At 38.0% G+C, this 23,700-nt stretch overlaps 1 protein-coding gene across 1 annotated transcript in view; it reads left to right on the plus strand.

The window, feature by feature from the left end:
- The window catches only part of LOC143709726 (heparan sulfate glucosamine 3-O-sulfotransferase 3A1), a 34,424-nt gene extending 11,631 nt beyond the window's left edge, over positions 1-22,793 (plus strand). Inside the window, exon 2 of the mRNA XM_077200345.1 lies at positions 20,517-22,793. Coding sequence (XP_077056460.1) covers positions 20,517-21,138 — 622 coding nt within the window. The 3' untranslated portion in view covers positions 21,139-22,793. The remainder of the gene's footprint in view (positions 1-20,516) is intronic.
- Positions 22,794-23,700: the final 907 nt, after the last annotated feature.

Below are 23,700 nucleotides of genomic sequence, written 5' to 3' on the forward strand. Positions count from 1 at the left end.
AAGCAGCTCAAAACTGACTTCAGCACTCGCAGCAATTTAGTATCATTTCACCTTCCTCCGCAGATTCCTCTCTTTCTCCTTAGAAAAACCTCGAAAGTGGTAGCAAAGTGTTATCCTGTCAGAAAGAAGTTGAAATAGTACACCAAGCACTTGGCAGTAGAAGTGCATGTGGGTTTATGTCTGTGCAGAGCCTGCAGGAAAAATGCAAAGGGAATCTGACAATATAAAGGAGCCGCTGATGTCTGTGAACTAGACCCAACAGTGCTGAATAAAACTACCCACAAAAAAAAAAACTACAATAGATCAATCCTGCAAAAGACTGCATGTGAGCATAGCTGTCGCTAAAGCGAGCCAAAAGACGGTATCGAGACCAGACACAAAAAGGAAGAGAGCGGGGTGTTGTGGGTAAATGATGCATGGCGAGAGCACATACGTGTTACGGGCCTCAATGGGGCGGAATGGTGGAATAAACCCTTTCCGTCGCATGATGGATTTCACTTTCCCAGTCCACAGGCAACAGCTTTATCACAGGAGAGAGAGAGAAAGCAATTTTCCCTCCTAAGACAGACATGAGAGAGAGAGAGAGACACTTGGAAAACCAGAAAAAAAATCAGTAGTTCCTTTTCAATCCTGAAATAATTATTTAAATGGTTTAAATTAGTAAAATAAACACTTTTCTAGCAAGATTATAATAATTAGTGACATTTAATATCTTAATCATCTGGTGAAAATGAAATGTAGACCCATTATAATCACTTCCATTCACGAATGCAGCACAAAGGCCTCTTTTAAAAAACATAAGTAGACTTTTTCTCGCGTTTTTGGCATACTTTGTTCCTCAGCCACAGTTGAAATATAAGAGCTGTTTTAAATGATTAGTTTGCACTAGTGTTTATGTGGTTCTTATTGTTAGGTGTTTAACGCTGTGGGTGTCCTGAGAGCTGCTGTGTGTAATGTGTGTGTGTTATCTATCTTTCCATGTGACCCGTGCCAGCAGTACAAACCATGCCAGTCATGTGGTGTCCCTATGCCACTGTGAACCAGAGAGAAAACAAGACAGAGAGGGAGAATTGCAGAGAAATGCCAAGTGAAAAATGGAATTGTGTGTGGGTCAGCCCAGTTTAACCTTTTTTCTTTCTGTGCACTTCTGCCTGCAAGGCAAGCTCTGAAAGAACAAACAAATAAACACATCTAGAACAAATCTACTCACAGCTTACCGTTTTCAAGAGACTGATGGCGTGTTCATATAATAAAATAATTACTTAATGATGTTCCAAACTAGGTTCATCATGGTACCAAAATTGCAGTAGTCGGTACCAATACCAGAAAAATTGAGGATCTCTGTACGCATGTCGCTCAATCAATTGAGCATTTGACAGCAGCATCTATCAATACTACTGGTACTGCATAAATGCAGTATTGAAGACAATAGCAATACATATATTATTATACTTTATTATATCTGATGTTTTCTAATTTGCTTTCTTAGTTCTTCAATATTTTGCAAGAAACTATTCTTAATGAATTAACTCATTTACATGTACATGCATGCATTTAGCAGATGCTTTTATCCATACTATACAATGTCATGTTAGAAAGCTAGGAAATGTATTAAATGTTAATTTATTGAATATAGTTCATTAAATAATTTATTGTTTATTATTTTAGTGATAAAGTGTTTTTCCATTAGCAAAGCCACGTGTGTTTTCATAGAAACTAAATATTCTGAAGGCAATCTTCAAGTTATCATAATAATAACTCCTGAACTATAAATTCGGTAGTAGTAATACTATCAAATAACACATGGATGTTAGCCTGGTCATAATTCTGATTTATTTCCCAATCACAGGCAACATAATCCACAATATGTGCACACATTGCTTTTATTTTTAGCCGTTGATGTGTTCGTGTTCAAGGCATATTGTTTTGCCTTATGAAATGAATTTGGGAAATGCAACATGGCAGTTGCAGTGTAATCCAGTGTTACAGAAACATGCAAGAAGACTCGTGCACACCACAGCTCCAGTAACAGACACTTGAGGGTTGGCAGTCTCAGCACAACTGGGCTGATCTCCCACACAAACACACAACAGAAAGAAAGAAAGAGAGACGTCTGTGGTATATATAACTCACCTATGAATGCTGTATTCATCCTTATTCTTGTGGTTAAATCTCTCAGGTGGCCATTGTCTCTCTAAACATACAAGCACTATATGGATGTTAAAGTCTGTACATTGTGCAATACACCATGTTTAGGTGTTAGTCTGAATACCATATAATCCTTACCACAATATCCGTGGATTTATGATGCATAATTAGCAGGCTGAGATGTTCCAACATTCTTTCCTTTGTTCTTGCGTATTCTGCAGACATTTCAAGAGATGATCTCTGTTGTGATTTAAAGAGTCTCATAATTCCCAGAAGAGACACTGCGCACTTTTTACTGGGCTCGTTTCAGGATCCAATAGACGTTTTTCTGCATATAATTCACAATCCTGACAAATAACATGAAACGTGTATGTGCATATGTGTTTGTTGAATTCATTCATCCTCTTTATGAATATACATTCAGCGAGACGTAATCTCACGCTACAAGTCAGTACGGCTGGCAGACAAATCAGTCATCAGGAGAGAGTGACCCGCTCTGGCACCGGAGCACTGACGAATGAAGTCCGCTGGCAGAGCTTGGCTCTTTTGCATAAAGATAGAGTATAGGCCTGTGATGGATACTGTAACCACAGACTCCTCAGACAAGGTCCAGTAATTTAATGAGTCCCAAACTGAACACTTCTAATTGCTAATGGAACCAGCCTTGACTCGCCATAAAACAGTCTGGAGGAACTTTGACAGAACGCCTTGTCTAAGTGATGGAGGAGAAGCACTTCTTTGGTTGTTTTGCTTTCTTGTTTGTGAAAAATGAAGCATTTATGGGACATCGATTATACTTGCAATAAAGTGAAAAAAGGTGCTGCTGTATTTGTTAAAAAACAGAGCAAGGGAGAGAATACCAAAGGGAAAGATTAAACACTAAGACTGATTTCTACTTATTTTAGTTAAAGGGTTTCCACATTTTCTGACCAATGAATTTCCATGACTTTTCCAGTCATTTCTTAGTCAAGGAATTTTAAAATACTTTTTTTTCCTCTTTTTTTTGCAGAGATCATACTCACAAAAAAGTCTATAAAATAGTTAAGAGATGTGTATATAGATAATATTTCCATGACTTTTCCAGTATTTTTTATGATTTGTAAAAGCTTTTTAAAAATCTTTTTTTAGATTATCGTACTCACAAAGAGTAATTTCTTGCCTTAGAAATGAATCAGAGCAAAACAAGAAAAAAAATGACTTCATAAATATCAATAACTTTTTCATAACCTTTATGATTTTATTAATTGCCATGACTTTTTTAGTCACACTTTTGAAATTCCCAAGTGTTTCAGGACACCAAGCATCCCAAGTATCCCAACTTTGTGCAACATAACATGGGTCAGGATTATCTGTTTGTCTAAGCAATGTGAGACAAGGGAGTGTTCCGGCATTTCACTTTCAATTACTTGAATGGTAATAAACTACATCTTCAGTAGATGCTGAAAATAAATTTAATTAAATTTCAATCATAATTTTTAACTATTTCCTCATTTATCCAGTACTCAAAACAAAAATCAACCACTAGCTTGTATGAACCCCTTCACGACCTGGCCCTAAAGCATTAAACATTTAATAACACTCAGACCGCACACTAGTACTGTATCTATGTCATTCTTCTGAGAGTGAGAGCATTTTTAAAGAGCTTGGACAGATGAGACAGGAAAATATTGTTTTTAATGACATCCTCCTGAAACAGGACACCCTGAGAACTTTGATGCTTCTGAGGTCCTTCAAATCTCCCATTCCTTCATCCTTTTGAGTGACACACCCTTCAGCTACTGTCTCAAGATCTGACATTGTCTCTACTGAAATACAATTCACTGTAGAGATCACAGAAAGTATTTGGACACTTTAGACAATCTATTAATGTCATTAATAAAATATCAAAATAATAAAACCAATTTATTATAAAGATTTAAAATATTAAAACCAATGGGATTTATTATTAAAAGAAATATATTTACTTAAAGTACCATAAGATTAAAAACGTGAAAATAAATAAAATGTAACAAAATTTATATTTTACCTTCTGGTTGTCAGGTTCATGGTCAATGTAATGAACCAATTCGAAACAAGTGAGTACAAGGTGGCTAAATCGTACGAATTTGTATGACCTCACTTGAATGAATTCGTTCGATTTGTATAAACCCCAGCAATGGGTAGGTTTAGGGGCGGAGGTTCAGGGGTAGGCCATTTGTATGAATTCATACGAATCGGGCAACTTGTAAGATATGTACGATTTAGCAAAAAGCGTACAAATTCGTACGATTTAGGTCGTATTAGCCACCTTGTAAAATACGTACAAACTGTTGTGAGATCGGGTTGGATGAACTACATCTGCGGTTATTTTGCTAGAACTGAAAAGGAAAAATGTTAGTTCTGAGAAAAGCTTGGGCTTAATTTGTCTTCAGAAGCCTCTTAGATATTTTGTTATTGAAATACATTATAAGTGTGGCATGCAAATACACATAGTCACAACAGCAAGTATTACATTAGAAGAGGGTGAGAAATCAAAAAAGAAAAAAGTCTGTGAGCCACTTTTAAATCACAATTCTTTACTGCAGTGGTTAGAATGATCAACTCAAGAGGAACTGGCCTTTTCTTATCCGCATTAGTTTATCAAACTCACATAACTCAAGTTATATTTAGCCATAGTCTTCTGGAAGTATTTATTACTCCTCCTCATTTTATCTCCAAGGAAGTTTGAAATCCTCCTTTTTGTTCGGAGCAAGAGACCTTTGGGAAAACAGCTTGGGAAAATGCTGTAACAGAGATGTATGTCCTTTTTTTAAAAATCTCTCAGTCAGATCACTTCCTGTTTCCCCCCGGTGTTTACTGTACACAGGCGGACCATTGTGAGTGATTCATTTTCATTTGCTTATCACCTTAATTGAGGTCCCTCAGAGTTTCCGCAACAACCATAATTCCATTACACAAACTCTTCGGAGACATTTTATTAACACAAACGAGGCATCAGGCCCTCCCACCACACCTAATGATCCGACATAAGGCCAGATCAGAGCATGAGGTCCTTAATCACTTCATCTGCTCAGAGAAGAGGGAAGAACAGACTCAGAAGTCCTGCCTTGGGTCTTCCTATCCCTATAACCTTGGCTAGAAAATCTCTGACCCTGCAAATAACTCTTCCCACATTGTTTGCGCTAAAATCATACAGCTTCTTGCTTTCTCATGAGATCGTGCTGAACACTGCACCATATTTGACGTAACCGATTTAAATATGTGGAAATGTGTTAATGATGTGGAGGATGTGTAGGCCTTTATGTCATTTTTAAGTGCTTATTTACCTGTCATCACTTTCTCACACTGACACAAATACTGATGCGGAGCTTCTTTAAACTAAAGCACTGAAAGATTTAGAGCTGGCGGAATGCCTTCCGCATAATTGCGAAAAAGAAAAACCTCCAACACACACACACACACACTTGTTTTTAATCTACTCACTTCTGCTGCCTCAAACTGCGCGTAAATGACCAACTGCCTCCTCTGCAATTTTCATACATCGTACTGCTCGTGATAGCTAATGTATATGCAAATCGGATGCCATTATATATCTGATGTTAAATCACTGAGAATATGAATGCAGCTAATACGCATTTTATTCTCTATATTTTGGCAAATGTTTTTTCCTTAAGCGATGCTCATACAGTGATCCAGGCCTCATTATAATCCATTTCAATCTCTAATCGTTCTTTTCACGCCCCGTTTTTATCCATTGACTTCGTTTGGTGTGTGCAGGGCATTTGTCTTTCAAGCATGGCCTCCTTTCTCAATCTCTCTCTCTCTCGATTCCCCAAAAATTCACACATTATCTTCCTTCAGCACTCTCCCATTATGCTAATGCGTTCTGAGGAGCGATTGCATCAGTATAAAAAGAAAAAATAGAGTAAAATCTCTCTGATTGATTAGGCGAGTTATCATATCGGGACGGCCCACCCCAACACCCCTATATGCCATTAAGGCCGACACAGACAACTCTTCATTTATAATCACTGCCATGAAGAGTGTGTAGCATTGAATATAAGTGTGTTTAGCAAGAGTTATTTTTTAAATAAGCACATTAGTTTTAAGACAGATAACTTTGTGTATAAACACACCACCGAAAGAAGCATCATCATTCACATAGATGTCAAGATACTTTATGTCAGTTTGTGTTAAAATTACCAGTCCTTTGTTTTCCGGGACAGGCTCCATGACCCTTAAGCTTGCCAACATTCGAAATTTAAATTCTTCCATTGTTTTTCTTGTTTGCAAAAGTGGCATATTTTCCAAACAGTCACTCTATCAAAAAACAATCTTTCTGCTTTGTTTCAAGACAACGGGCGAGTTCTCAATAGGTCTTTTGTTAAAGTCTTACAACAGCATCCTTCTGTAATCCATTCCTCATCTTCTCCTCTTCATTTAAATAACAGTCCCGTCGGAAACCTAACCGTTGTTGACAGCTTTTCACAACACCCTCAGTCACACCTCCTATCAGCAAAAGGACCATTTCTACCCAGCGGTATGAATTTTCCTTCACTGTACGAAAAAGGAAGAGGTATTTCTACATGTTTCTATTCTCCCAGGACAGATATTTCTTTTTATCAGGGTTCACCGCATATTTTTTGGTTCTGTTGAATCTGGGTTCAAGCCCAGTCCAACCACTGCTCAGTTCAGACACGTTACAAACCACAAAGGCTTTCTTCATTTCCCTACTCATCTCTTCCCCTCTATTTCAATCTTCCTGCATATTAAACATACTAATTCAACTGCCGCAGATATCGCAGTTCTTTCATCTTACCGTCACGGTCACCTGTACCACATGATTCAGCCACTGCAGGATCTGAACGAGGTGCACGCAGCTCCATTTTTCCTTGAGCTATTTACTTAATGGCTAATGCAAAAAAAAGGCCTCCAAAATGGAAATAGCACATTAGCCCACCCCATTTTTTCCCATTTTCTAGCCCTCCTGCCTTTCTTCACACTTCTCGTTTGGATAAATTACAGTGCTAACACATTATTACGAGGCACATTACTTGTTCCGCCCAATATGTAAGAGGAAAGGGCACGAAATCCCATCAAATATTTAAAGCAACAGACTTATAATCGGCCTTGTGACGGGCAACCACAATGGGGTTTTTTTGTTGTTGTTTCTTAACATGCTAGTACTGAAAGAAAAAATACTTGTAGAATGTAGTATATGAGAGTATATGTAACTAGATTTGCATTTCCTGAGGGAAAGGCAGCAAAACAAAAATAGGTGTTTTAGGTAGAAAGTTTAATGTAAGCTTAGGTTTAAACTTTGGTTTTAAATATATGTAATAAAGAAAAGAAAGATCTTAATTCAGTATGCAAATACATGCAAAAAAGAAGACCAATTGTGAGTCAGTATGCAAATATTACCTATGGTGCAGGTTCAACATTATGTCATTTGGTAATATGCACTTGAGATCTAACGACGTTGTGAACCAATGAATCAACCGGCACCACACGTTTTTTTGCATACTAAATGTTGTATAGGAAATACAATATTTGTGTATGCATTTAAATAAATAAATAGTTAATTAAAAACATTTTTTTATTATTATTAAAAATAGCAGTTTTAAAATTTAAAACAAACCCCTAACTAGAATGTTTAAGCAACATTAATCTATGTGCTGCCTTGCAAGCACTGTAATGAGTTTATACTGTATGAAGCATGGGATAAAATGGCATTTTTAAACATGCTAATCTGAGCTGTGAAGTCTGTATGATGGCAGGCTGTAGCAGCACAGGGAAGAGTTGTGAGTGAACTGGCACCATGACAGACAGAGCAGGATGGGAGTCTTTTGTGTTAGCAGACCTCAAAGTATAAGAGTCTTATGGAAAGAGAGAGAGAGAGAGGAGAGAGAGAGAGAGAGAGAGAGAGAGAGAGAGAGAGAGAGAGAGAGAGAGAGAGAGAGAGAGAGAGAGAGAGAACTGATGAGGAACAGAGACTGAGTGAAGAACAGACTCAACTATAATCAAGTATAATAGAGAGAGAGAGAGAGAGAGAGAGAGAGATAGAGATAGAGAGAGAGAGAGAGAGAGAGAGAGAGAGAGAGAGAGAGAGAGAGAGAGAGAGAGAGGGAGTAAAGTGCAAGTAAGGCTGATGAAAGAGCAGAAATTAAACAAGGAAGAAATAAAGATTATAGCTTACAGTAAGAGAAGAAAAGTTTAAGACAACCAGAGAGGGACTTAGAGAGAGAGCAGACTCTGTATAATCAGCTTTGCTCCTCACTCTTCCATAAAGTGCTTGATGGTTCATCCCTAAGCCTTCTTTTTTTTATTTATCATCTTCCCTTTTCCCTACTTTCATCCATTCCCAAACCGCACTAGTCGGCCTCTGCCTCCTTTTAGCTCATATTATTGGTCTAAATAGGTCAATAAAAGTGGTGCAGACACCAAAACGTCTGTATTATAACATAAAAAGGAATTAAAACTTCTGGCTTTTGTAAAAATACCATTACCAGGTTGACCCTGCACAGCTTCAGATTGTTTAAACAGGTTTTATCTGTATGCTTTTTTGTGTCCAAAATGGGCTAGACGAACATATCATACAACAGCCAGACATCCCAATCTGCATACTATATCTAACATAGTATGCAAGCTTATAGATTAGTGCACTTCAAATCACAGTATGTTGAAAATAGTATGAAAAGGTGCTGGGTTGGCATACTCTTTCTGGTGTGTTTTTTTTATTTTTTTTAGGTTTGAGCAAACTACAGTACTATCATTTTTGTTAATTCTTTTGGTTAGGCACCAAAATATCAGAGATAGTATTCCTTAAAACAGGAGGAGAAAAATAACCAAATGACATCCGCTGGGATTCTTAAATGCACATACAATGCTTTACCATCAATGGACGCCTTACTACGTTATTGGAGAGGAGTATTCATATTTATATTTTTCAGACTGTATTTCTACTACAAACATGCACACTTGTAGAATGTATTCAAAACGTTGGTTCTTTATCAAATGCAGCATATGCTGTCACACTTCACAATTTCCTAATTTCCAAATGTAAGCTCATGCACTGCAATAAATTAAAAACAACCCAAAACACCATAGCAACATATTGGCAAGTTTTGTTGAGGCAAAGACCACAAGTTTTCACCCACAACACGAATGCAAGAAGGTTGGTTTGTTTGCATCTATTTTATATGACATTATACTATATAAGTCCCAATAATAATGCACTGGTGCACTAGTTTACTATTAATATTTATATATCATACTAAATCACATTTCAAACAAAGCACAATTATAAAACACTTTATAATCAGTAGTACAGTGGCTATAATTATTACAGTACCGTGTTTGGGGCCATAAATATTTATTGAGTACCAAATCAGCATATTAGAATGATTTTTGAAGAATCATTTGACACTGAAGACTGGAGTAATGATGCTGAAAATTCACCTTTGCCATCACAGGAATAAAATGTCATTTATAATATTCCTGATTTTACTGTATTTTTGATCATGCAGCCTTGGTGATCATAGAGACTTCTTTCAAAAAAAAAAAATATCTTACTGTTTCCAAACTGTTGACCAACCATTGTCCAGACAGACAGGTTTTGATGCCTTTAGAGCAGAACAATGGCTGCCTTTCTTCAGCTGCTGTTCTTCATGATCTTATATTGTGGGAGGACCAGGTGCCGGGAATTGAGTTGGGATTTCCCTTCTTTACAGCATTGGTGGTGTGTGAGTGTGCACCCATATGCTGGCCCTATTTGCATTCACACAAGCATACCCCACACTATTAGTTATTAAGTCATATACTTACATTAACTTTTATTACTTCAGTTTTACTGAAGCAGCAAACATGTGTGATTCGGGAGTGAACTCAGAAGCAAACGGTGACATCAGTCTCTATTTCAACAGATTAAAAAAATCCAGATGATGAACGAGCCTCTTGGACTTATTTCACAGCCATAGGGCATTGGTTTCAGAACTGCTGGTCCATATTAGACAAGCAATGAGAGTATAGTGTCTAATTTATTGCTCGGTTACCAGAGCCACACACAAAAGAGGAGAGTTTGAGCACAGTGCAGCTTGTTCATGTCATCTTCACCCAGTTTGATTTATAGTGGCTCTGATGATTTTCTCTCCTTCGGAGAATGCTGAACCATCTCTTCTGGTCCTAATCTCAGAACGTGTACTAGACAAAATTATCTTTTTTTGCAAGTTTCATTCATGATGTTCACAATAAAAGTGAGGCTCTCTGACACCAACTTTCTACATGAAAAAACTACTTTTTTTAATTGTCGACAACAGATTAAAGGAATAGTTCAACCAAAAATAACAGTTCTGTCATCATTTACTCACTCTAATCTTACACATACTGTATGAGTTACTTTCTTTCTTCTGAGGAATATAACAGGAGAAATTTAACAGTTTTTCCATGTAATTATAATGGGGTCCAATGCTTTCAAGCTTCAAAAAGGACTCAAAAGCACCATAAAACTATCATATACACTTTTTAAAAAGTAGTCTATATGACTCATGCTATACTACGTCTTTAGAAGCCATACAATTCTCGTGAGGAATAGGTCAAAACTGTAAGGAAAAAAGTAACAATGTGAAATTCACGACCAAACTATTCTTTTGAGTCATATCGTTCCAGTGGAGCAGTTGATTCTGTTCACAAAAACAGCCTAAATGATCTATTCATGAATGACTAAATGACTGATCCAGTTTCCGAGTTCAACGCACTGACTCAATGTTCTGTTCACAGTGGTTAATTGCTCAATGGAAGTGGATAATGGCATAAATTCAGGTCTGTACATCACAGAAAGCTATTGTATGGCTTCAAAATATTCAATTATTTTTTAAATTATTCACTGGTTGTTTATAACAGCAGATGTGTCGGTGCAAGCTCTTTCCACAAAGTATCTGCTTCAGGGTACCTCTTTTATATCCAAAACATCAAGAATGAAACTTGCAAAAAGTCAAATTTTTAGAATTGTCTGTGATAAGCAATGGATTCATTTTTGTCAGTACTGCAGGATCATTTCTCAGAATTTAGAGTTGGAACCTTAATAAAGGAAGAATCTGATTCTTTCCTCTACATACTGTACAGTATCTGCAGACAGAGGGGTCAAAACCCACTGGCAATGATAATAGAGCCCTCATAGAGAACACAGAAGGGGTAAAATACCAAGCAAAACATCACAGTAGTGCCTAGAGCACAACTTGAACTAGCAGTCAGTGCAGGTCTCTCACCCACAGCGTCACAACTAACAGGAAGAACTCTGACATGTGGAGCGAATCCTCTGAGCCTCTGTTATAATAGAGAGCATATGCAGACGTACTAGAGGTCTGAAAGTCATTTAGAAGAAGCAAGTACCTGCAGATTTCACTGTAGGAGTGCCAGACTAATGATACTGCGAGCATCACCGCAGCATGGCTGCCATATGTGTTGGGTTTGATCACCTCAGCTGTAGAAAACACAGAAGAACATAATGTGGTCACAGCATGTGTGTTTCTGGTTCAGCATGCCAAGCATAAAGAAGTGTGTATTTGTGAAAATATTTTTGCTAATTAAGTCAAAGTTTATTTTCATGCATCCAAAAAGGAACTAAAAACTAAAAGTGGCCAAAATACAGGTTTCAATAAAGTTTAACAATTTTAAATCAAACATTTAAAAAATGCCACGAGATAGCTTGCCCGAACCTGAACAATTTACAGATGCTATTTGAATTATATCATTTAACAGAAACTTTGAAAGCACAAAAATACTAATAATATTAAAATAAATTATGAAAACACTGACAATAAAAACTATAAAGGACACTGAGCTGAGCTTAAATTGAGCTGCACATACAAAAGAATAACTCAATCGAAGCGGTGAACGTAAATTATGCTTTCTGTTTTGAGCCCAAATGTACAATCTGTATCAATTTTTCCAACTGCTGACATATTACAGCAAATCTAGTAAGATTCTGCTTAAATGTGCTAGTATCGTCAAAAAGTGCCTGGAACTAGCAGTAGGCTACACAAATATACACATAGAGATATTTTCACTATTCTGTAACCATGGACCTTATTAATAAAGTTAAGAAGTTATAAATCCAAGGTATTACTTTAAAATACCGTGAAATCAAACAGTCTGTAACTGGAGATGAAGTGATTGTTGTTTTGCAGAGGTCAAGTTTCTTTGTTATTTTCTTCCTTATGTGGTTCTTACTGGGGGATTTTTAATAGGTCTGGTGTAACAGACGTCTAATCATCCCCAGCTTCCTCTTGAAGGATCGTATCCACGCCTGGCAGAAAGACTGAACCTGGCAGAAAATCATTGCCTCTTAACGGAGGGCTTAAATGGAAAAGGATATACTAAAGAATAGGCCGTTTAAAGTTTACTAATCTCTGCACAGCTCAGCAATCGAACACACAGATTTTTTTTTTTTCGGTGCTGACTCTTAATAAACATATGGTGTCCTGCACCCTAGTGAAAAGATTAATTTAAACACTTTCACTTGACCAGTCATTTGACATGAATTTTCCATACCGCAAATGCAGATTTACTGAAAAAGTTGTTACGATCATACTTTTACATGGACAAGTTGGAAGAACCAGCACCACTTATGTACTAAGCTGATCTTCGGGGAATACAAAAAAATTAGGCTTGGCATTAAGTTTAGGCATCTTATCACTCTTTTAAGTTCTTGATATCCTCTTGAATTTGCTGAAAAAGAAGAGAGAAAGTGTCTAAGACACTAACACCTTTAAGAATAACACCTTTTTTGTCGCTGTACGTGGTGTCTGTAACTCCTGTGACTGTGACTCTGCTGCAACTCAGAAACAAGTGGGTCAGAAAGACATTAAAAAGTAATGCAGATGCTCTGTTGAAGTGTAGTTTCAAACTTATACCAAAGCCTGTAGCTTGAGCCTACCACACAAACACACACATATATGCACATACCCAGACACACTTGGAAAAACATATGCAAAGATTTTATTTTGCATCTCAATTATCATAGTGACCAGAGGTGTAGAATCCATTATATCCATTATCTTAAAGGGTCAATCCACCTCTGGAAAGATGAATGTGTATTTAAAATCGGTAATATATGTAGAAGAAATGTGAAATTATTTTTGAATTTGGAGCTTTCTAGACTGAGAAAAGACAGAAAATGTATTTTTGGCTTATGTGGATGAAAGACAACAACTCCCAGAATGCACTTGCTTCGCTGCCCTAGGAGGCCACGCCTACCGGTAACAGAGTGCAGTAGTTAAACAACAAGTCTAGGCTACTAGTGAGTCTCCGTGAGTCTGCCCGAAAATGTGTTTCGAGATCGCCCAAAATGTCCGGGATTCGGCTTTTGCATTCTACAGTCGCCATTCATCATGTTTACTGTGGCGAGCAGGACGAGTGAAGGCCGTGTGGAGAACGACGCGAGGCCGGTGGCGTGATTACTGATGAGCGACACCTGTGAGTCGCACCGGTCTCGTATCTCTCACGGAGGAGCGGGAATTTTCTTAGCAATGTTAAAACGCACATCAACCGATCACTTGTTTAGCGTTCATGTAAACACTACATTCAGATTCACCAATCAGAATGAATTTAGTTAGATTGAAACAAAAGCTGTGCATGTAAACAATGAATGGTGACCGCAGAAAGCAAAAGCCGAATCCCGGACATTGACGGCCGGACATGTCTGGGAAAAAGAGGATGGTAACCCCTAAAGTTACTACTCAGCTTTCTCCACAGAACCGTATTCAGTACCTTCGTCCATATTTTCAAAAAGTTTCTGCCGGTGAAATCAAACGCACTGGCACTGATCTGTGATTGGTCTGTTAGCGCATTAGGTCCAGCCCCCTATGGGCGGGTTTGAAAGGGTGAGATCTAGTGCTTGTAGTCTTTACAGAAATCCCCCTGTCTTACACTTCCTCCTACTATGACGTAAAATGACGATTTTTGCGTCATTGTAGGAGGAAGTGAAAAAGGTAAATAGAGGATTTCTCTCGTCTCAGGGGAAAATGAGAGAGTGTTGCACGACCATTCAATAGTATAACTGTGTTTCTAACAATGGAAAGCTTAATGCAAATGGGTGGAGTGACCCTTTAAGAAGTCCGATCCCATAATAACTTTAAAAAGATATGCTGAAAATCACAGTGGTAATTTCTTTGATCATTCAAGTCAAGTCCAATGTATTGTGTCATACAGTATTCCAAACAGTAAAGTGTGCTGTGCTCTAGTATGCCGTGCTGTTTGGTCTGTTTCTGCAATGGCAGCGGGGTGGGGGATAAGGACTATAAATCCACAAATGTCTTCAGCCACACTCGGCTCATTTCAAGCATTCACTTTTCAATCCACAGCCCAGTTTATCTGCCAAGAGGATCAGAGGAGCGGTCAGGGTTTTCCCCTCAAAGCAAATGCAACATTAAAGTTTCCCATTTCGTAAAGGAAGGCCGTAAGGAGAAGACGAGGTTTTTCATGTCTGTGTTTGAGTGTGTGTGTGTGTGTGGGTGTGGATTTTAACCGGTGGAACGTAAAAGCATGTTCATCCTCTGATGGCACAGAGTGTGGTTTCTCTCTGTCTTTCATTCCAGCCCATCATTTTCTACAGTTAGTGAGGGTGAATTATTCACAAGACGGTTGCCACAGAGATGCTGCATATTTTTCCTCTCTTACACAATAAACTTGGGACTCACTCAAGGCACAGAGAGACGTAGACGAAGAGAGTGATAGAGAAAGCCACACTGTGCTTAAAATGCTGCTGATATATTTATAAGAACAGACTGTAAAGCCAACTCTATACATTTTTTATGAAATTGTGCAAAGGTAGTTGGTATAGAAAGAAAGAAAGAAAGAAAGAAAGAAAAATATTATTTTTGTAGGCATATAACGAATTTCCGGCTTCCCCATTATTCCTATTACAGTGAAAGTAGAGGGCCTCACCGTAAAAAAAAAACAAAACAAAAAAACGTTTCTTTCAGTGTGTCATGAAATGAGCCAATTGTTTAAAATTTCATCTCCCATATTTAGTCTCCTTGAGAAATATGTCCCTACAGTTTTATCCAGTTTATTCGCTTTATGAAATGAAATATAGTACACCTTTCTGCAGATTTCACTGCATAACTTGCAGCTATAAATCCAAGAGCTTGAATTCCAGAGCTTTTTTAGCTAATTTTGCACTTTCCTAAGCTATGATTGAATTACCTTATTTTTGGATGGTCATGTACGGTCATTCTATTGTGATCTATATTATAATTAACAAAATAAAAATATAGTGTTATTTATATTATAGAATTATATTATATATTTGAAATAAAATAATTTAAATAATATAAAAAAAATTGTATTATTTATTATTTTGTGATAAAGTAAATCATTAGTTCTGGCAGATCACGTCAGTCAAGATCACGTCATCAGCTGATCCACATCTACCTATAGGAATACGACGCCTATCACAGCCTGTTCAATTATGTCATTTAGCAGTCATTGTAATATAGACAAATATTTGACTGCAGAATCCAGTGATTGACCAATCAGAACCAAGCATTTCAGAGATCTGTGTAATGGTAATGATTCAATGACTTCCGTCACTCTAATACAATCTGTATTCCTTAAGCAAAATGCACAACCTCACACACACAGATGTCACTCTTTGCCTTAAGTGCAAGACAATATATTTGCTGAAAAGTGAAGTGAAAAAAACTACAATAGATGACATAAGACAATACACTTCTCTGCCACTAAACTGTGTCGATGGCAAATAACAAAATCTCACACACATGTCAGACAATAACAGCTTGCAATGCTTTTGCCTTTCACAACAGCCAGAGCCTTCTTGATGGTTGAGTGATCTCGGAGTGGAAACACATATCATTTCCAGCATTCACCTGTTCTGCTGTCCGTCAGAAGTGATTAGCTCTTACATATACTCACAAACTTCGGGCCGCTTCAGGACAGGTGAACCATCGCAGCTACATAAAGTACTGGCTGACAGGGTCACAAAGTCAGACAGTTGTAGTTAATTTGTGTTATTTTTAAAACACATAGACTCACACACGCTAAGACTGTGATGGTCGTTGTAAATCACAGACACACTCCATTGACCTCCACTAGAGTTCAGCGGTGAGAAAAAGAGAAAGAATGAGAGAAAGAGACTTGTCTGGCCAGAGGCTAGAAATATTGAGCCAATTATCTGACAATTATCTGCCCTGGTTGCCAGTGTGGAGTTGTGGAAGATATTTATGGGTGCTTTACCTCTCTATGGGGAGACATGAATCTACAGCGGTGTGGCCTCTGTACCCTCGTGCCTTTTGTGATTACCGCCCGTTTGACTCGCTGTGCCCCCGTCTGTCCCTGTGCGCCACACTTGCACTTCAGCAGGAAGACGTAAATCTGGCCTGATATGGAGAGAGATGCTTGGCAGCAGTTCATTTGTATTAAACACAAATGGAGCAGAATGCTTTAAGAAAAGGTTGAATGCATTAGCTGTGGTGCCTTTTCAAGCCATTTTGTTCTAAATTTTTTCATGCATTATGTAATATAATGAAAAGGTTTTTTTTTTTTTTTTTTTTTTTTTTTGGACATGAATTTAACATCAAGATCCAATATATACTTAACTTGCTTTGCTTAAAGGGATAGTACACTCAAAAATTAACATTTTGTGATCAATTACTCACCCTCACGTTGTCCAAACTGGTATAATTTTTTTTTTTTTTCTGTGGAGCAGATTAATTTTGTTTAATATTTTCAGTGAAATTGATTAACTTAAGCTTTCAGGCTTCAAAAAGGACACAAAATCACCATCAAATATTTGGAACAATAAATAAATGAAACATTCACTATATTCCAGGTCTTCTGAGTTCATACAATAGCTCTAGTAAATTACAATGAATCTTCCCCTCCAATAAGTGGCAGAGTCAACCAGATTATTGAGTCTGTTTTGAACTCAAATACCGAATTATTATTTAAACATTTGTGACTCAAACATGAAAAACATGAATCAAATATCACTACTTCTCTTAGATTGTATGTTGTAATAGTTGTAAGGTCCTTTTTGCATCGTTTTTATTTGTCATCTAGGTTTGAAACAACCTGTGGATGAGTAAATTATGACAATTTAAATTGTGGGGCTAAACAGTCCCTTTAAAGCTCATTGTCTGCATATGAGACAAAGCATTTGGCTGATATTCTTCAGTTGGATCGCTACGTGTCGGACCCTGCAATGAACCGGATGTGTTTAATGGCTGAAGCTTTCTGCCCGTATTAAATGGCTGAATGTGTGTTCAGGGAGTCATATTCTTACAGCGTGAAGAAGACATCAAACACGGCTCTGAAAGGACCGTAAATCATTTGTGCTCGGAGGCAATGCTACTTCAAGTGTTACATCATTTGCGCCGCCAATAAACATCTGTTAGAGAAAGCCTCACTTTCCCTTGCCAGGGAATGGAGGAAAATATTCTTTCACTAGCACCCTCCCTTTTATACTGTCCCTCAGAGAATGGTAAAGCTGTGAAAGCTGTCCATCTTTTCTCTTTCGCTCTGTCTTCCCTGCTCTCCCTTATCCCCCCCCCCCCCCCCCCCCCTCTCTCTCTCTCTCTCTCTCTCTCTCTCGCTCTCTCTCTCTGTCTTATATCATTTGATACAAGAGTTTGTTTAACTTTTAAACTCTCTACGGGCTCTAATGTCTGAGAAACGGCCTTGTGCTGTGACAGAAAGAAGATTTATCCTAACTGCTGGTGTATTTCAAACAATCGCATCCCAAAAGATGATTCCGGTCTTTTACACATTTCTTGTACTCATATTTTTAAGGGTTAGTGCACCCTAAATGGAATATTTTGTCATGATTTATGGTGTTAATTAATGGTGTTCCCAAACCTCTATGATGTCCATTCATCCTTGGAACAGATAAGGAGAAAGTCAGCAATCAGGTGGTTTGATGAAATGAAATAATGACACTGATGCATATGGGCACTGTTGAACAAGAGAGGGAAACAATAAAATGAAATTAATCATATTTATAAAATATATATTTGTATTTAATTATATATGCTGACAATTCAGCTTTGCCATCACAGGAATATATTACATTTTTTAATAGTTTAAAATAGAAAACCGTTATTTTATTGTAATAATATATTCACACTTTTACTGGTTTTACTATATTTTGAAGTAAGTTAATGCAGCCGTGGTAAGTATAAGAGACTTTTTTCAAAAACGTTTTTATTTTTTAAATCACCGACCCCAAACTTTTGAACTGTAGTATGTAACAAAAAATTACAGGGTTTCCATACCCACTATTTTAAATTAATTTGTGGGATTGTGGTACCTGGACTTACTTTCAGCACAACTACTTTGCCTTGACAACAAGACGGATGCAACTTATTAAATATAAATGCTATGTTTGGACCAAGCTCATGTCTATTTCATAAAAAAGGCAATGTTGTGCATTTTGAAATGGATAAAGTTTGTCCCTGATGGCCCCACAACCTGCAGGATATGATGCCACATCAGTAAGTTAGGCCCACCTGGTCATTAGGAATCTACCCATCAATAATTAGTCACAAATTCACATGTGGAGCCCATACGGCTTGTTTAAATTGTGTTGAATTCTTTAAAACACTCCATGAATTATACACATATATATATATATATATATATATATATATATATATATATATATATATATATATTGCACATTTGTCTTTTTGGCTTCATAATGTACTGTAACTTTGCAGCATATTTAGAAAAATTTAGTAGTAAATTTAGGTAGTTCAGTCAACCTGTCAAACAGAATATGTATATGCATGCTATAATGAACAAACAAACAAACAATCAAATTCATTAATGTAACATTTGAATGCAAAACAATATGAGACTATATACATTTACAGTACATTAGACTTTGTCAGGTAGTTTAGCATAAGAGCTGCACATTTTAATACACTATAAAAGAAAAAAAAGCAATGATAGTACCTGGGATTTTGTATAGGTGGAGGGTTGAGTAGCTGGTGGTTAAAACTCCAGGCTGATGACCACTGAAATTTCAAACCTCAGTAGATGCGTTCATTGAAATATTGTTATCTTCATGAGCAAAACGCTTTATCCTTGGTTATTTTGGGGGTACTGAACTTGTAATAAGCATACTGAAAGTCAGTTAAAACATTGGCTTAAAAGGAAAAACAAGTTATTAATATGCATGCAAAAAGTTTTGCTGTGTGTTACATCACCACTTTAATTTGTGCTCCACTAACAATTTCCGTCTGTGGGAGTGCTGCAAGCTCGACTCAATCAGCAACCTACGGTGTTCACTTGAGCGAAGCGGCCCAGCTGCACAGCTGCCCGGCACATAAACACTCGCTGCTACATGCTGGATAGTTCCTGGGCTCTTGTTTTTACCAGGAGGCATGAATTTGTGGTGGCATGTGTGACAAGAAATACAATTGCCAATGAAAAATAAGGGCCTTTTCCAAAGCGACCTAAAGGGCTATCTAAAGCCACTGACCCCGGCCCACTAATGCCATTACAGCCCATAAACTGCCATCGGGGTTGAGGGAGGCCATTTTGTCAGGGCCTAAACCCCCAAGTGGAGGGAGATAAATAATTGAGGGCTGCATTCTGCACTTGGGCTGAATTTGAAGCAAACGGGCCTTATGAGGCTCTAAATTGTGGAGTGCAGAGCTGTAAATCATTAATCCACTGCTTTTATCCTCTTTGGTTCAGGTCAGTGTCTTGAAGGCTCTAGAGAGCAGTGGGGAAGAGAGAGTGAGAGCGGCATGGACAAACAGATTAGACCCTTTTCTTCCTCGTCAAGATCTGAAAGGGCTGGGATGTAAAGCACAAGAGAAAAATCACATGCCCCTGTTGGCTTGTAATGGAAACAAAACAAATTGTATTTTTTCTTGAGAGGACTATCTTAAAAGCCAGCATGAGCAGAAACTTTTTTTTTTTGTCAGATACACGGTCTTGCAGTTTTGGCGAATAATTTGTCTTTTCAGTAAACGTGCTACAAAGGGAAAGAAACCAATATGATAGAAGACGGAGTATAGGGTCATGTGATGTTCAGGTCACTGCCTGATGGTCTAATGGAGTCTCAATTAGCACTAAGAGCCTCTGAGAAAAGCAGTCATTCTTTCAGAAATGAACAGAGGTCAACTTTGAGAACAACTCTGAGTGTTAGATGCTGTTTTAGAGAGAGAGTGAACAAAGCTTTAGATACAGTTTACCAATTGAACTACTGACAAAAAAATTGTAAAATGACGAAAAATATGCATCATGAGTCATGACAATAAACAAATATATATACACCGTTATCTTTTGACCAGAAGTTTACATATTGGCTGGTAGCATAACTGTTGGTATAATTTCATCAACTTATCTCTGTTTCTTTACAGAGACCTGATGCCTAAGACCCTGGAGGGCCAGATCACCATGGAGAAAACACCAAGCTACTTTGTGACCCGCGAGGCTCCGGCCCGGATCTACACCCTGTCCCGCGACATCAAACTGATCGTGGTGGTCCGGGACCCCGTCACACGAGCCATCTCTGACTACACACAGACACTGTCCAAGAAGCCTGACATTCCTACTTTTGAGAGCCTGGCGTTCAAAAACAGGACTACAGGGTTGATCGACACCTCGTGGAGCGCCATTCAGATCGGCATCTACGCCAAACACCTGGACAACTGGCTGCAGTTCTTCCCCATGAGCCAGATTCTGTTCGTGAGCGGAGAACGGCTGATCAGCGACCCGGCCGGAGAGCTGGGCCGCGTGCAGGACTTCTTAGGACTCAAGAGGATCATCACAGACAAACACTTCTACTTCAACCAGACCAAGGGCTTCCCTTGTCTCAAAAAGGCCGAGGGCAGCAGCAAGCCACATTGCCTGGGTAAAACCAAAGGGCGAACCCACCCAAACATTGACCCAGAGGTCGTGCAGAGACTTCGAGACTTCTACAGGCCTTTCAACATGAAGTTCTATCAGATGACTGGCAGGAAATTTGGATGGGATGACTAACAGTAGACCATGAGATAGACCCTGAATGTTGGAAAAAGGGAAAAACAACATTACTGTGACCTCACCTGCAACGGAAATATGATAAGTTATTCTCTTTGGAAAAAACATAGCCCAAAATTGGTCCAATCTGGCTGTGGAGAAATTGGAGCAAAAGTGTGAAGAAAAGGCCACATCCAACTGAAGTTAGGTACAGAACTTTAAACAAATGTCAAAAACAAGAGTAAATGTCTTTACACTGCTATTCTGATTCCAGATTCAAATGTGACATTTTGACCTCTTACATCCTCATCAGGCAAAAATATACAGACAAAAAGAGAGTTAAACATTGCCTTTGTTGACAAATAGTGTGGCCATTTATTTATTTATTTTTTACCATCACGCTTTTGCCATATTTGTCATTTCAACGGACACATACTGTACCGTAAGATAACCTAAGAGAGACCGCTGAAAGCTGAAGAGATCTCTTTAGAACTATGCATTTGGACATTGAACTGTGAATTATATGTCTGGAGTTGGAGATCAGATTAGTCCTTCTGCCATATTTAAAGTAGAAAACAATAGCTGCTTATATACCTTTGCAATTATTTGGAAAAAAATATCAAAACAATAAAAATGTGTATTTTTTATTTATTTTTATTTATTTTTTTAAAGTACACATATACAGTTTACATATTTGTAATCTTCACTAAACACCTCCCTTCATTTTTGTTGCATGTGCAGGGGTGATTTCTTTTGTATTTTGAACCGTATAACACAATGCCTTTTCTAAAACGTTTAATGTGGTCTAAAAATGTGCACATTTAAATGTTTACCATCCAGTTCACTGAGATTGTTTTTTTTATATATTTACTGAAAGATATTTGAGTTATGAAACATTGTAATTGAAAAAATATTCCTTGTGTCAATGGATCAAAGACAACAATAGGGCTGCCAATGAGGTAAACATGCAGAATGCAATGGCATTTCCCCCGTTTTTTGTTTTGTTTCACAGAACAAACAGATATTTGTCCAAATTGTGATTTGACTGGATGGCAAGCTTTTAAGAGTCCATTTAAAGCTATGTGAATGATGTGAGTGTGTGAGAGAGAAAGACACTGTTACAAAGCAGCAGTGCCTTTAAGACACTTAATAGGGTTTCAATGCCTCATATGATCCATCGCTGTCATATTTGAACTCTCTGACCGACCTAAGTGAGGTCTGGTGGGCTTTAGGCATCATCTGTTAAGGCCCTGGAGCCAACTGGTCACCCTGACTTAGACTTAGGCCCGCCAAAACCTAAGTTCCTCCGGGGCTGACCAGTTGGGCCGTGAAGGTGACTGGGGTGACACTCGATTTAAAGGTGATTTGTGTACGTTTTCAATGTGAAAATGCTTTAAAACCCCATCTTTAAAAAAGCCATCCATAGGTTGGTTTCCTCAAAAAGATTGGGGTGGGTTTACCTGTTTAGAAACTTAAAAACATTTTTTTTTTGTCCTTTTGCTTTTGGCGGTGCAGAAATTACACACATCACCTTTAAGTTCAGAGGGAGTGAATACATTTTTTTTTCCTTTGCAATATTATCAATTACATTATTCTTTTATAATTATGTTTATTTAATTTGAATAATGTATTTTATAAAGCACACTTTTAATAAAAAAAAATAAAAATAAAAAAAACATTCCCAGTCTGTGATTCTATTTGCAATCCTACATCAATAAGAACCTAAATACAGAGCTTATTAGCTCACAATTATGACACTCAGTTCTGAGTTAATGCTACATAAATGGAATTACAAAAAAAATAATCAAAATATAGTGTTTCGTGGCTCCAGAAAGGCTCAAGACCATGGCAGCAGACAGCAGCCCTCATCCTCCACTGGCTTCAGTCCTATCTGTCCTGCTCCATCCAGCCTCATTGTCTTAGCTTATCTCTGTCCACGCCAGACAGTTCCAGGATGCTTCGAGGCCCCCGGAAGATGCTCCTCATTGTGGGTTTATTATTTTCTGGATTGTGCATAAACCTGTCGGGAGTTTGCTTTTCTAATTTGGTTGGTTAACGACCATTTGTCGAGCACCGCTGGAAACGGAGACGGCAAAACATGGACAAAATGGATATTTGGATGGTCCACTTATACTGGCAACCACATAAACCTCTTGAGGAGGAATTGGATTTTTAATCCAACCTTTATCTTTTACTCGCTCTCTCAGTTTATCACTTGCAAATGTACCTCTGCTTTAAGGCTCTTGACAGCCACCAGCTCTCCACCAATCCCTCGTTCCTTGGCTTTCATTTGTTTCCGTTTTCATCGCTGGGCCCCGTGCTCCCCCGAGTCCTGTCGATCCACTCCGTGCGTTTGTTTAAAAAGAGACTGTGCAGCCATACTGGAATCTGACAGTGTTCATTATGAACTCAAATCTGACAGTGTTCGTTATGAACTTAAACCGTGTGTTAACCTGACTCGCATCAAAATTTTATTCCACAGGGTGGGTTTCTTAAAGACTCTGTTCCAGCTGTTCAGCTCAACCACATCACAATCCTAATCAAGGACTATCTATATAAAGCTGTCGAATTTAAGGATTGAGA

Source organism: Siphateles boraxobius, unplaced genomic scaffold, assembly GCF_051911475.1.
Source record: "Siphateles boraxobius isolate OS27281-9 unplaced genomic scaffold, OSU_SipBor_1 46, whole genome shotgun sequence".
Lineage (NCBI taxonomy): Eukaryota > Metazoa > Chordata > Actinopteri > Cypriniformes > Leuciscidae > Siphateles > Siphateles boraxobius.